The sequence below is a fragment of the Cnephaeus nilssonii genome (assembly GCF_951640355.1).
Source record: "Cnephaeus nilssonii genome assembly, chromosome: 16".
NCBI lineage: Eukaryota > Metazoa > Chordata > Mammalia > Chiroptera > Vespertilionidae > Cnephaeus > Cnephaeus nilssonii.
Window position 1 is genome coordinate 41,755,832 of NC_137087.1, and position 15,158 is coordinate 41,770,989.

At 46.6% G+C, this 15,158-nt stretch overlaps 1 protein-coding gene across 1 annotated transcript in view; it reads left to right on the forward strand.

The window, feature by feature from the left end:
- The first annotated feature begins 242 nt into the window (after positions 1-242).
- Positions 243-15,158, forward strand: part of UBTD1 (ubiquitin domain containing 1) — a 55,163-nt gene continuing 40,247 nt past the window's right edge. The window contains exon 1 of the mRNA XM_079793557.1: positions 243-817. Within this exon, the coding sequence (XP_079649683.1) occupies positions 748-817 (70 nt within the window). The 5' untranslated portion in view covers positions 243-747. The remainder of the gene's footprint in view (positions 818-15,158) is intronic.

Below are 15,158 nucleotides of genomic sequence, written 5' to 3' on the forward strand. Positions count from 1 at the left end.
GCCTGGCGAAGGCTGAGGGGGCGGGGCGCTCCCCGGGTCACGTGCTTGCCGGTCCTGGCGAGGCAGTTCCAGGGAGGCTGGAACGGCCCCTCCCCGAGGGCGGGGCCTAGGTCGGGGAGGTGGCTGCTGGGCAGGCAGCCGGGGGCCATTGAGGGCCAGTAACTTCTGGCCCTGCTACCCCGGAGACCGGCGGCGGGGCGGGTACCTGACTGGGTGGGGCCGAGGGGCGGTACGCACCCTGGGGGAAACCAATGAAAAAATCAGGCCCGGCACGAGGGGGCGGTGCCGTCGGTCACGTGCGTACCTGCGGCCGGCGGCCCAGCGCCCGCACCGCGAGCCCGAGGCTGGGAGCGGACCGGGCGGGGGCGGGGCTAGGCAGGTGAGTGACAAGCTCGGGGGCCGGCCCAGCCGGGAGTCCGGAGTGAGCCGGGTGTAGCTGCGGCGGTGCCCGCCCCCTCTCCGCCCCTCCAGCGGAGCTGTTCTCCGGCCGGGCACCGTCGCGGGCCCCCCTGGCCCGGCCACCTGGGACTGTGCTGGGGAGTCGGCCACCTCCCTCTCTCCCCTCATCCGCAAAGTTTGTGGCGAAGCCGGCGCTGGGGTAGAGCGAACCCCAGGGGGGAGATCGGGGAGCGCCCGATGACGGGCGGCAGGAGCCGTTGACCCCGGGCGCCGCTGTCCCGGACAGGAGTGTGGAGCAGTTGACCAGCCCGCCGCCTCCGGTGCATGGGGCCCGGCTGAGGATCCAGCATGGGCAACTGCGTGGGGAGACAGCGCGGAGAGAGGCCGGCCGCCCCGGGACACCCCCGCAAGCGAGCAGGTAACGACGGGGAAGGGAGCAGGGCTACGGGCGCCCCTCCAGTTGTCCCCTTCCATGCCTGACCTCCCACGGCTCCTGGCGCCTGGGTTTTCCCGAAGTGAGACGTGGAGCGGGGAGGCTCCCCACCCCTGGCTGCCGGGGGAGCCGAGCTGGGGCTACTGGGAGCGCTGACCCGGCTTCGAGCTCAACTAGCTCCAACTGGGAAGCTCGCGTGGGGGCGGGGGCAGGAAATGTTTCCAGACCGCAGCGGGGCCGGCGGAGGGGAGGGGGGCCGGGGCGGGGCGCCGCTCGCCTGGCCCCCGGGCCGGGATCGGATGCCAGCCCGTTGGGGCACAGCGAAGGTGGCCAGGCGTCCCCAGAACTCAGCGAGCGAGGCGAGAACAGTCGCTCCTTCCAAAGGCTGTGTCATTTCATTATCCGGCTGCAGATCGCGTCTGCCGGAATCCGACTTGCAAAAAGCACTGCAGGACTCTGGGAAAGAAATCTTTATTTTTCCCCCGCCAGGCTTTCTAGAGTCTCCGGGCCGTCTCGGAGTCTTGGAAAAGTGGGGAATCGCCCTGGGGTTTGTTGGGGTCCTTCCCAGCCGTGGGAATGGGATCTGCTCACTGGTGATCCGCGAGGGCCGGGCAGCGCCTTCTCACCTTCTGGGTACACTCCTATCCTGGCGCTTCGCCTCCCCCAGTCTCGGTCTCGTACTTACTTCCTTCTCTGGGGGTGTTGCAAGGACCTTCTGAGAATGATAAAATCGTGCACGTTAGAGCTGCAAGGCACCTTCGAAACCAGTCTAGAATCCAAATAGACCCTACCTCCTCCAATCTATGAAAAAGCCCCGATCCAGCGAGGTTGAGTAACTTGCCCAAACCCACACAGCTCTTTAGGAGTACAACTGGGGCTAGAACACAGTCTCCTCTTCCACCCAATTGCCACATCGCCCCTTATGTAAGAGTAGTTAATGAAGTGGAAACTTTAGTTGGAGTTTCCTGTCTCCTTTGACACCAAAGGTGTGTTGACTGGGTTGCGGAAACGGGAAAGGTGGATGAGGGGAAACATGGGGGAATCAGGGAAGGATGTCTGTGTGGTGGACAGGATGACTTGTAGAAGAAGATATAGGGGGGGGGGGGGATGGGTAAAATTTAACATTGAAATCCTCTTGGCAACCCTGGCCATTCTGTCTGAGGAAAGTTGATTCTCAAACGCAAGGGCTCTCATTCATTCATTCATTCATTCAGTTAACAAATATTTATTATCTATATGCTCAGTTCACATACTTTATTTTGTTGCATTTGAAACTCCTACTTGAAATTCTCCCCTTCCCTTTTTGGCATTATTAGACTATCTTGTTTCTTCGTGTGTTGTTTTTTTCTCAGATCACTGCTAGGTGTGGACACACCCATGGGTCAGTTTGACATTTCATTTTGCTCTCTCATTACTCTCCTTAGAGAAATCTTATTCAGTATCACAACCCTTTGTCCATTGGGAAACCCATATGCTGTATCTTCAACTATTCCCTCTTGAACATTAGACTACTATCTCTAAATGCCCACTGGACACTTATGCAGTTATCCTCAGATTGCACACCCCTGAAGCCAAGCTCTGCTTCTCTTCCCTCAGCCCCCTTCCCTTTGCTCTTCCATGCTTCCAGATGCCTAACTTTATACTTTGAAAACCTCTCTCTGCTGACTTTCTCTACTTTCTGCCCTCTTCCTTCCAGCCAGTCAGTCACTTGGACTTGCTGTTTCTTCCTTCAGCAGGTCTTACAAACCTGCCCCTCCCCACTATACTTCACAGCCTTGTCACCTCAAATGCAACTCATCTCCCAGGCTGAAGTTAGTTCCCTACCAAAGGCAAGTTCATCTTCAGTCATTCATCTAGTGCCTGTACATGGTGAGCAACCCCCAGATGATTTTTATTAAATTAACCTTCTCCAAACCATATGGTTCTACATTCAGAAAAAATTTTGTACCTCCCCATGTCTACAAGAACTTTAACTCCAGGTTGTTCAAGTCTGGTCCAGTCCTTCCATTTAAGGCATGATTTCTTTCTCTTCCCTGACAATAAGGCCACCAATGTTTGCTCCTGCTATTCCCCCCTGCTTATTAAGAGCCTTTCTTCCCTTTAAGGTCCACCTCAAATCCAATATTTTTCTAGAAGTACCTTACCTGACAGTTTCATCCCCTCCTCAGTAGATCTGATTGCTTCTTCTGAGAACTTGTTCAGACACATCATGCCACTTACTTAACAATTATCTACTCCATATTATTAGTCATTTCTTTGATGTTTACAGTCTTATATCAGCAACTACATTGCAAGCCTTGAAGAGTTGGGTTCTGTCTTATCCATGTGTGTGTGTGTCTGTCTGTCTTTCTCATTCATTCATTTAACCATATACACACGCACACATAAATACTCGACACTTAGCACAGTGACTTATACAAAGGAAGCACTCAAAATTTGTTGACTTTAGAAAGCTGCCTCAACTTCATCTTACCATCTGAATTTTTCATGTAAACATTTTACTGAAGTATATTTCTACATTTTCTACCTTCTAGTGTATCATTTTTGCAATTCTGTGGGCCCCAGCTATAAATAGCTTTATTAATAATATCCAAAGCCACGGGGAACTATAAGATGACAAGTTTGGCATAAGGGAAGGAATCCTTCTTAATCTCAGTGTGCATTCCTGTAACATCTATAGGACAGTTTGCTAAGGACAGTTTTGTGTTGTAACACTAACGCTTAAAATTCCCCTAGCTCCCACTGTAATGCTAATGGCTTACCTTTCCTTGGTCACTGATGTAATGGAAGAAAGCTTCACAGAGAGCTAGCATATGAGCTGTAGTCCTGGGCCTGTAGCTGGGTGACCCTGGGCAAGTCATCAGTCTTCTCCGGGTCACACTTTTAATATTTTAGAAAGGGAAGGGGGGGGGTTTATACTATATCATTAGAGCCATTGTGATCATCTTCACAAAGGGAGCTATCCAACTTGAAAGTTGAAATCTTATGCATTGTCGCCCTTTGGCCTAAATTCTGTCTTCCTAGTCACTTGACAGGTGAAGCAGAGACTTGACGTCCACTGGTCAGGCAGTATTGCATTAGCTGGAAGAATTAGGCGGTCCTCTCATCTCATCAAGTTTTGTGATTGTCACTTTTTTAAAACTGTTATTCAGCCCTAGCTGGTTGGGCTCCGTGGATAGAGCGTCGGATTGCGGACTGAAGGGTCCCAGGTTCGATTTCGGTCAAGGGCACATGCCTGAGTTGCAGGCTCGATCCCCAATTGGGGGCATGTAGGAGGCAGCCAATCAATGATTATCTTTATCATTGATGTTTCTATCTCTCTCTCCCTCTCCCTTCCTCTCTGAAATCAATAAAAATACATTTAAAAAACAAAAAACCTGTTATTCATTTTTAAAAACTTTATTATTGAGAGTATTACAGATGTCCCTCCTTTTTCCCTCTTGTCCTCCATAATCCGGTTCCCACCCTGATCCAGGCCTTCACCACCCTATTGTCTATGTTCATGGTCAATGCATATATGTTCTTCAGTTAATCTCTTCCTGCCCACCCCCCTTAACTGTTACTCATAATGCAAACCCAGTGGTCTGTGTTCTCCCCTTCAGATCCTGGGTGGCCCTTGCATACTTCAGAGAATACTTGGGAGTTTACTCCTTTGGGGGGCTCCTGCCCCCCATACATATACCCTGGGTAGCTCAATAGCTCTGCCCAAGAAGTGAGTGAGTAAGGCAGCCTTTCCCCTGGCCACCCCAGGATGAAATAGAGGTGGTAGAACAGGCCAATCTCTTGCCCAGCTCCACCCTTTGAGAATGTGGCAGGGCTGAAACCCAAATATCTGACTCTGGTGTGCCAGGCGTATCCACTTACATTCTGGAATCTCAAGCTAGGGATGGACAGACCCAGGGCCCTGTTTTGGGCTGGTTGGGCTTGGCAAAGAGTCAGCTTCTCATTGTGTGGGCTGCTGTGGCTATTCTTGAGAGAGGAATTGGGCAACTTCTCCATTTGCTCAGTAAATATTTACTGAGTGCCAGGCACCTTACTGGCTGTGAACAGACCTGGTCCTTGGCCACATGAAACTTACAGTTTAGGGGGACAGATAATAAACATATAGTCTTACAAATTACATGTGATCATACATGGAAATCCTATATGATTATACATATAATTATGTATTGTTGTTATATATGCTGGGGACACCCACATTTATCATTTCAGCCCATCCTGTCTAGCCTTATATAGTTTGCTGCCTACGTAACGCATCTAATTTCTAAAAGGCTTCTCAGATTAATATGCCCCAAATAGAATCCCCACCCCTGCTCCATCCACACTTTCCCATCACAGTTAATGGTGATTTAATGCTTCCAGTTGCCCAGGCCCCTAACATTCTAGAGTCATCCCCGACTCCTCCCTTTCTCTCACATCCCACATCCACTTAATCAATAGATTTTGTTGGCTTTGCCTTAACTATATCCAGAACCTGACTCTTACCGTCTTCACCACTTTCACCCTGATCTAAGCTACCATTGGCTTCTTAACTGACCTTCCTACTTCCTCCCTTGTCTCCCGACAGACTATTTTGAGCTCAGCAGAAAGAGTGATGCTGTAAACTGTAAGTCAGATTTTGTTACTCCTTTGCTCCCATCTCATTCAAAGTCCTTGTGTTGGCCTATAAGACATAATAGGGTTTTCACTAGCTTAACTTTCTTAAACCATCTTTTGCTCTTCATTCCCTCTTCCAGCCTCTGATATCTGAATGGGTCCCTCCTTCCGTCTTCTCCTCATCTTCTCAAACATTCCTTTTCAGTTAAGCCCTTCCAGGCTATTCTTTTAGAAATCGACCCCTTCCCTTCACCACCTCTTCTCAGCATTATCTACCACTATTCCCTATTTTATTTTTCTTTACATCACTTACCATTACCTGACATTGGCTGTCTTCCCTACTGGATGTGGCCAGAGATTTTTATTTGCTCATTCCCTGGTACCTAGAGCAGCGCCTGGTGTATAGTAGATGCCTAATATTGTTGGATGAAACTAGTGTGTGTGACCGAATTGGTGAGGTTTATAGAAAAGCAGGAATGAGCAGATCTGATTGTGTTCCTATCTTAGATGGGTGTTAGGGCAGGTATTTGATGAAGGGACTTAAGCTGCCAACTCAGAGTGGTGTTCTGTTCCTGGGACTGGTTTCTCTCTCACCCAAGGACTAGGGAAGGTCTCAAATACCTGGGGTATAATGCCCTGTGGTTTGGGAGCCTCTTTCTAGAAGATACCAGAGCTGAAGCAGGAGAGCAAAGTGAAGCCCTCTTCTAGGGTTCTAGCCAGGGAGTAGCACTTTCTAGCCATTTTATGTGTGCATCTATGTAAGAGTGGACACCTCTCCCAGGTACACATGGTATTTGTAGTCATAAACTCAAGAGGAAGTGATGGGGTAGTCTAACAGGCTGAGGCAGGGGGAAGGGTGATGTGGATTCCAGGCCTCTCTACCCCATTGACTTGTTGGGGAATTTTTAGAATCATAGAATTTTAGAGTTGAAAGGAACTTGAAGATTTCTTTAACCTATCTTTTCTTTTCCAGCTATTAATAAAAGAATAAAGGTATATCTACTCCCTGCCGAGTTCACAGAAATATGGTACAACCTATATAAAAACTGCCTGGGATCCTTTAAATTTCGAGTGTGCTGAGGCCAAGACATTGGAGGGAAGTGGTCAAAGTCAAATGTATTGAAAAGGGAGGAGGTCTAGTCTCTTTGCCACTTTTTTGAGTGGTGATCTTGGGCCAGTCATTTGTTTGTGCTCAGTTGATCCTCTGTTTGATAAATGAAAATATGATAATATCTCCAGTTGACTTCAGAGAGATGTTATAGGGATAAAATAAGCTGACACTGTTTTAAAAATTGCTTTCGTGGCTGCACTATCTGCTCACATATGAGGTCCCAACTCAGCCTCATCTGGCATTAATGGGAAATAAACCTTGGTTCTCTGCTCCTTCCTAATTGTGTGTTACTTTGGACAAGCCTCTTGGTCTCTCTGAACTCAGTTTCCCCATTTGTACCCTACTGACCTCCTAAAGAGGTTGTAAGAATCAAGTGAGATCCTGGATGAAAAAAAGACTGTGAACATAGTTTCTATTATCCAAAGCTATAGAATTTTTACGCAGAAACCATAGCCAGTGATTCCCCTCACACCATATCATTGAAGTTTACTCTTTTTAAAGGAACAAAACTATAAAAGAAATGTTTTAAAACCATTTTTGGATGGGACTCTTTCTGAAATGGATGATATGCTTCTAAGCAAACCATGCTGAGCATGAATAACCTCTACAACTTGCAATGTTGAGTTTGCATCTATATATACAAAGCACTTGCTTGGTGGAGGTGGGGACATCAAAAGCTTTGCTCTCTCAAAAGTCTTTATATCTGAAAGGAGAGGGGAGATGAGGGTAAACTGGTGGCAGGCAGAAGGAAATTGCCAAGGTAGAGCCTGTTCAGAGCCCTACCTCCAGGTCCCAGGCAGCAGCATTGGTGCAAGGAGGCTTTTGAGTCCTGTCCCTGGCTCTGAATTAGAAGAGCAGGTCTTGCCTGATCAGTTATTGCGTTATGACAGCATCAGGCCTTTGGGCTTATGAGTCTCTAGGGCAGTGGGCCCCAAACTAAATGGTTCTCTGCTGCTTTGCTTTTGGGGTTCATGTTTCCACCTATAATTGTTGCTCTGTTTTCTCCCTGGTTGTCAACGGTCCTCCCCTCCCTAGTAAAAAATTATTAAATATACATAACATAAAATTTATCATTTTGATCACTTTTAAGTGCACAGTTCTGTAACATTAAGTACATTCATGCTGTTGTACAGCCATCACCACCATTCATCTCCAGAACTTGTTTCATCTTCCCAAACTGAACCTTTGTACCCATTGAACACCAACTCCCCATTCTCCCTTCTCTCAGCCCCTGGCAACTGCCATTCAACTTTCTGTCTCTATGAATTTGATTACTTTAGGTATCTCATAAAACTGGAATCATACAGTATTTGTTCTTCTGTGTCTGGCTTATTTCACTCAGCATAGCATCATCAAGTTTCATGCATGTTGTAGCATGTGTTAGAATTTTCCTTGTTTTTAGGGCTGAATAATACTCCATTGTATGTATATACTACATTTTGCTTATCCATAAGCCATCATAGGACACTTAGGTTGCTTCCACCTTTTGGCTATTGTGAATAATACTGCTATGAACATGAATGTACAAATATGTGTTTGAGACCCTGCTTTCAGTTCTTTTGTGTGTATGCCTGGAAGTGGAATGCTGGATCATATTTTAATTTCTGAGGAAAACAGTGTACTGTTTTCTTCAGCGGCTGCGCCATTTCACATTCCCACCAGCAATGCATGAGGGTTCCAATTTCTTCACGTCCATGCTAATACTTGTTATTTTCTGTGTGTCTTTTTTGTTTGTTTGCTTTTTGGGTGTTTGTGTGTGCACGTGTGCGCGCGTGCATGCACTCATTTTTAGGTAGTAGCCATCCTAATGGGTGTGAAGTGGTATCTCATTGAAGTATTCACTTCTTGAAATCCCATCTGCTGGGCTCAAATAGCAGCCCCTCTCATTTCTTGAACTTGTTTTAATTATGCCTAGAGAAGGAGTAGACGGGCTCAAAGTGAAGCTTGACAGGTCCCCCGGAGAGGCAAATACAGGAGCTTGCGGTGGGGAGAGTCTGTGACATTTTTCTGGTCAGTCAGAATTTGGTTTCTAACTATGTGGTCAATAGTTGGGATGGATGGATGGATGGATGGATGGATGGATGGATGGATGGATGGATGTCTCCTGTTAAGCAAAGCATTTCTGTGTTATCATTTATCTGGCTTCCAAAGATGTTAATACTATCTTACTCTGAGTGGCACTTTTTTTTTAGCTCCCTTTTGCATGTGAGAGATGCAGGACTGTGGTTCAAGTGAAGAACGTAGGGCTCAATGAAAGGTATGGAGTATTACGGTGACATGGTAAATTGGTGCTTGTCTGCTGTTCGAGGCCATGTGCTTCTCTCCGAGCTGTTGGGGACAAGATCTCTCTGCTTTCTGAGCCCACAAGGAAGGGGGACCGAGTACAATGTGCTCCCACACCTCTGACCAGCCCCAGGCCCTCAACTCCTGCATCTATTGCCCTAGGAAAGAGAAACTTGTAAGGAAAAGGTCTGGAGCACCTTTTTCTGCAGGGTAAGAGTGGGGACAGTGGGGAACAGGGTGGCCTCATTTGTACCTGTCTCCTCTGGGAGGCTGGCACCAGAGCCCAAGCCTAGGCAGCCAACTGGTCCCCAAGTAGCCTGCATCCTAGAGTCAAGCCCATGGATGGAGTTTTGTTGTTTTTAGGGCTTGAAGAGCTGCAATAGCAACAGCTGGGTGTTTACCATGTGCCGGGAACATCACCGTGCAGTATTTCAGTCAATCCTCACAACTATTATCACCTTTTTACAGATGAAGAAATCAGACCTTAGAAAGTTAACATCTCTTGCCTATGGTCACAGCTGTAAACAACAGAGCCAGGACTGGAACCCAAGTGGTCTGATTTCAGAGCCCAGGCTTTTGGCCACTGTAGTTTATTTTCACTGGAATTAAAATGTTTTTTAAAATAAGAGTTTATTATTGAGTACCTCCAGGCAACATGCTAGATCCATTCAGACCATCATCTTATTTGATTCTTTCCATTTTGCCTATGGGGACATTTTTACTCATTTTACATTTGGGAAAGCTGATGGCCAGGAAGGTAAATTGATTGCTGGTGGTCATGGAACTCAGCTTAAGTACTTTGACTCAATTCCAGTGCTCATTCCATTGTGCTGTGAGTCCCTCCTCCAACCCCCATGAAATGAATCTAGGAGGTCAGCTGTGAAATCTGCAGAGCTTCAAGGACAGTGACCATTCTGCTCCCCTCCTGTTTCTGTCACCTCCTTTAATTTTCCAGCAGCTAGACCCCAGCCTGCACACTTAGGAGCCACATGTGCCTGGCACATAGTAGGTGCTCAATAAATATTCATTGAGTGTTGTTTGAAGGCTGAGTTTACTAGGAGCAGTAGAATCTCAACCAAGATTGTGTTCCTAAAGAGAAACAAGTAGAATGCAGGTATTGTTGTTTCCTCCTCCTCCCAGAAGGAACCTCCTCTTTCCAACTCCCAGATGCCAGGGACTTGAAAAGAGTGCCCTGGCTCTGCAGACTGAATTACTCCCAAATCCCAAGGGAAAAGAAGCAACAGCGTCACATTAGTGAAGTGCTTACAGGATCAGGTGTCATTCTTCGTAATTAATAAGACTAATGATCCATCCATTGCTCTGCTCAGCATTTTACAGATTTCTAGTGCTTTCTCAAGTATAATATATCATTTGATTGCCACAGCCATCCTGTTAGGTAGGCAGGGCAGGAATAATTTTTCCTGGTTTATGGATGAGGATACTGAGATTTAGTGAGGGTGTTAAGCTCCTCACGATTATTGACAAAGAAGTGATAGAGTAGTGAGAAAGCCTCAGATCAGAGCCTTAGTTTCCACATCTGTAAAATGGTGGCAAGGGTAGTGTAGTCAAGGATTACTAGTATATGCGACCCTGTGTGTAAAGTGATCAGCAAGATGCCCACACACAGCAGATGCTTAGCAAATGATAGCAGTAGGTTGTTAATGACAATAACTAAGGCCAAATTCAGTGTTCCCTTGGGGATTTGTATTCTACTGACTCCTGTTCAGCTTAGAGTGTTGGGAGGAGCGGAGTGTACCCACCCCTATCCCACCCGGAAAATCAGGTTTTGGCCACGCTCCGGCCCTTTCCCTGGAGTCAGAGTATATAGAAAGCGCTGGCCATGCATTTATTTTGATTTGCAATATCTGAGATCTTTCAAAGAGGATCTTTATAAGATATAGTTTTCTTTTGGTAGAAGATAATTATGACAGTTATGACAAGTATTTTATTCATGTAGCGACTATTTGCATTTTATTATCCCAGCTCCTCCAGCTCATTAGCCTCGGGCAAATTGTTCTGGATTTGGGGGGCCTCACTTTCCTTATGTGTAAAATGGAGATAATAGTACCTACTCCATGGGGTTGTCATGAGAATTAAATGAGTTAATGAACATAAAGTTCTTAAATGGTGCCTGGGACATATTAAAATACCCAATAAATGGTAGTTATTATTTTTTACTATTTCACTATGCTTGTCACTATATTTACACTAGCTGTCTCCAAACTGCCACTCCCTCCCCAAGGTGTGAAGCAAGGGCAATGAAGTTTATATACAAAACCTAATATCCATTGAATATACTAGTACTGACTGGTTATCTATTGTTCTTGTCATTACAATCATTCGTTCAGGAAAGCAAATTGGAAGCAAGTTGCCCAAGAATGGTGTTTGTATAGAGATGGCCTTGAATTCAACTTCATTTTAAAAAAAAAGAAAAGTGAATCATTCACAAAAACTTAAGAACTTCAACTCTTGTTAGTAACAAATTCCTTGCAATACCTCCACACTCTTGCTTATTCCAACAACTAGTGGCTACTTTTCTGGGCTATCTCTTTACAGATGCAAATATTACTTGCCTGATAGGTCAAGGCTCTGGAGCGCCCTTAGTTTGCTGTGGCCCATCTTCAGCTTGTCAGACATCTCTGGATCCGCTGGGATTCCTTCCTAGAGCCTTCTATATTTCTCTGATACACTTTGTCAATTGCAAACACCTCCTCCATGAACTTCCAAGAAACTGGCGATAAATATCAACACTTAACACACAGCCCCCTGTAACTAGAATTAAAAAAAATTGTTTATAATTATTAGATACTGCTATTTATTGAGCCACTATAGTGTGGCAGGCTGTGCACTAGGTACTTCATACACATCTCATCTAATCCTCTTAGTAATTCACTGAGGGTGAGATGACCCTCATTTAAGGGGAGAGGCCCAGTGCTTTCTACTATTATGTGCATTATAACACTGTGAGAAATGGAAGGTTTTGGATTCTAGACCACTGTTTTTGATTCTCAGCCCTGGGCTCCTTCCATGCAATAACTACCTCACTGTCAATTTCAATTTAAGGGCTCATTGGGCTCTAAACAGGTAGAGCTGGTTTACTGACGTCATTGTCACTCATGACTAGCAAATAGTCCACTTCTGCCAGTTCTCACACTGCACATCTTGAATGTGCCAGCAAGTGCACTTGGTGACAACCTTCATGGATTTGTCCCTTCTTCCACCTCTCCCCACTCCCGCGCTGTGTCTGGGAAACAGACCACACTGTTCTCTGTAAAATGGGATATTGCATGATATTGGTTATTAACTTAGAGAATGCACTCTTTCCCCCAAATAGACGGTCATTTGACTGACCAGTTCATTTCCCGACCTCTCACAGCAGCTTCGGGAATCATCATCACTGAAATTGGTATCATTTATTAATTTTCTGTTACATATGTGTTAGGCACGCTACTAGGTGTTGGACTTTATTGCTTTCAGTTTTCACATCAGCCCTGTAAGTTAGGCATAATTACCTCCACTTTATAGATGAGGAAACTGAGGCTCAGGGAGGTTAAGACATTTGTCCATGAAAGCGGATGAACTGTTGTTCGAATCCTGGTAGTTGTTTCCCAAGGCCTGTTCCTTAACCACCATGGGAAACTAAATATCCAGTGCATCTGCCTTACACTGGGCGCTGTGCTGTGCACAGGGCACATCATGGAGAGTCCATTCCTTTCCTCAAGGAGATTACAGTGTGATGAATACTGGAGCTTCTGTGATTTCTTTTTATTTTTTCCAAACACACTTCCACCTGAGCATCTCCAGTGGGCAGATCCATGACACAGAGCCGAGGGTCCAGGGTGAGCTAAGGAGGCAGTCCTGGGAGCTGGGGATGCTCTGAATGCCGTGTTTACATCCCAGGCCTACTTCTTTGGTTGCTGATGGCTCTTCTTCCCTCTGTGCTCTCACATCAGGTTCACAGAGCCCAGAGCTCATCGTGGTCTGGCCCAATTTGATGTTCTTATTCATGGCCCAGTCCAGGGCTGGCTGCTGAGAAGAAGGGGGCCTTATTTGGCTGGAAGCTTATTGTTATTATGGCTTTTTATAAGGCCCCAAGTGAAACTATAAAACCGCCACAGGCTGTATGCACTGTTATTTGGGCCTTCTCCCTGGGGAACAGGATGGGCTGGTTTTTGGAGTCAATAGGCTGAGGGAAAGCTTCATCAGGCTCTTTAATCTGCAGCTGACCCTTCCTGTTTGAAGCTCAGTCTAGCTCTGTCCTTCCGTGACAAGTGCCCCCTGGAAGATCTAGGGACTGGATGCCTGGCCCATTGTTGGCCGTCAAACACTTTTCCTGCAGTCCTGGACAGAGAGGCCCAGCCCGCTACTTCTGAGAGCACCACTCATTCCTTGGGCATTTGTCTATGCCAGGGGCCCTGGGCCAGAGGAAGTGTCCAAGGAGAGACTTCAGCCTATGGACCCCGTCCTTCCTGAATGTAGCCACCACCCGGTGCTAGTTTGAGTATGGATGGATGGACCCCGTTTTTAGGCTGGATCTGGAGCCTTAGTTTTAGAGGTAAAATGATCACTTCTTCAAAAACTGTGAGGTTGGCAGTCTTGCTCAGAACCCACCCTTATCATTTAGGGGGAGGGTATTGGCGATTTTAAGGACTTCAGCTAAAGGAACTGGTTCAGAGAGGTCAAGCTTCTGGTCAGGCTGTTGGTCTGCCCTGCAAAGTCGGAAGTGGAGTTGATATTGAACCCAGGAAATCTGACTCCAGTTCCTGTGCCCTTTCTACTACATCCTGCCTCATTCCTGCAAACGTGTGTGCAAATGTTATACATGTGTGGTTTTCCATCTGTCTGGGGGGGGGGGAGCAAAGACAAAAGTGTGAAACCATTTCAAGCAGACAGTGTACAGACAAGCAGAGACGAAGACAATGTATAGACAGTTTAGAAAGAGTTAAGGTGGGATAGGACAGGTATTGGGGGTAAGTGAGGAGAGTTTGGAGGGTAAGGTTGGAGAGAAGCAAGTAATAGGATTTTCTTTATTGTAAAAGTAATATGTGTTCATGTAAAAAATGTGAACAATACCAGAAGGCCAAAAGAAGAAAATCTTTGTACTCCCACCACCCAGAGAGAGTCCCCATTCCCCATTTGGTGTTTATCTTTCTAGCCTTTCTTTCCTTTTTTTCTTCTTTTAGGCAATAGAGTCGAATTAGCTTTATACACCAAGGTAGGGAAGGTCTTGAGAGTAAATGGGCGCATTTAGGTCAAAGAGAGCCTCTGCTGGTCACTGCAAATGGGGTGCAGATGAATGATGTTGTTTGGGAAGAGACACCCGACATCTGTGAGCAGCAAGGACTAGAGCCTGTGAGAAACCAGGGGCTCCAGCCCCCCAGACTTGAGACTCATATTTCATCGTCCACTACCCAAGTGTCTCAGGTTTTCTCTTCTCTGCTGCTGCCTAGGGGTTTAAGGGGAAAAATTTCTCCTGATTTGTCTCATAAGCTTGCTCCCCTACCCCCTATCTTGCAGACTCCCCTTCTTTCCCATTTGTGTTCTTCAGCGGTGTTCTCCTTCTCTGGAGTTGGGGACACATAGCCAGTTTTGCCACACCACAAGCTTTGCTGCTGCGTGAGGTCATTTCAGGGGAGAAACTATATATAGCAGAGGACTAGCATCAGGACAGTTCCATATTGTTCATCGCCCTTCCGCTGATGCAGCCAGGGTCACCTCGGACTCCGTGCCCAATGGTGGGCACCGCATTGTGTCTTCAGTGTCCTTTCTGTGTTCCCCAGCCAGGGCTCACCCACACAGGACCAGGGTTCTGGCCCTGCCCAAGCGAGCCTTTGAAGGAGCAGCCTCAGGAGAGAGGCAGTGGGGAGAGTCAGGCGGCCAGAATGCTCTTCCAGCTTTACCACTTGACACCAGTATGTGTGCACCCATGATTCCCTGAATGCTTCCTCATCTGAATGATGAAGGAGTTGGTCTGGAGCAGGAATTTCATACTATGTTCTTTTAATTTAAATATATTTTTAAAAAATTGATTTCAGAGAGAGGAAGGGGGAGAGGGAGAGAGAGAGAAGGATAGAAACATTAACGATGAGAGAGAATCATTGATCAGCTGCTTCCTGCATGCCCCCTACTGGGGATTGAGCCCGCAACCCCGCATGTGCCCAGACCAGGAATTGAACCATGACTTCCTGGTTCCTGGGTCAACACTCAACCCCTAAGCCACACAGGCTGGGCTGTACTATTTTTTTAAGCCACTAGAACCCCTTCAGATGCAAGCTTACAAGGTAGCTTGATATATACAACCAAGTGGGTGCTGTACTGGTTGATGCCAGGGAGATA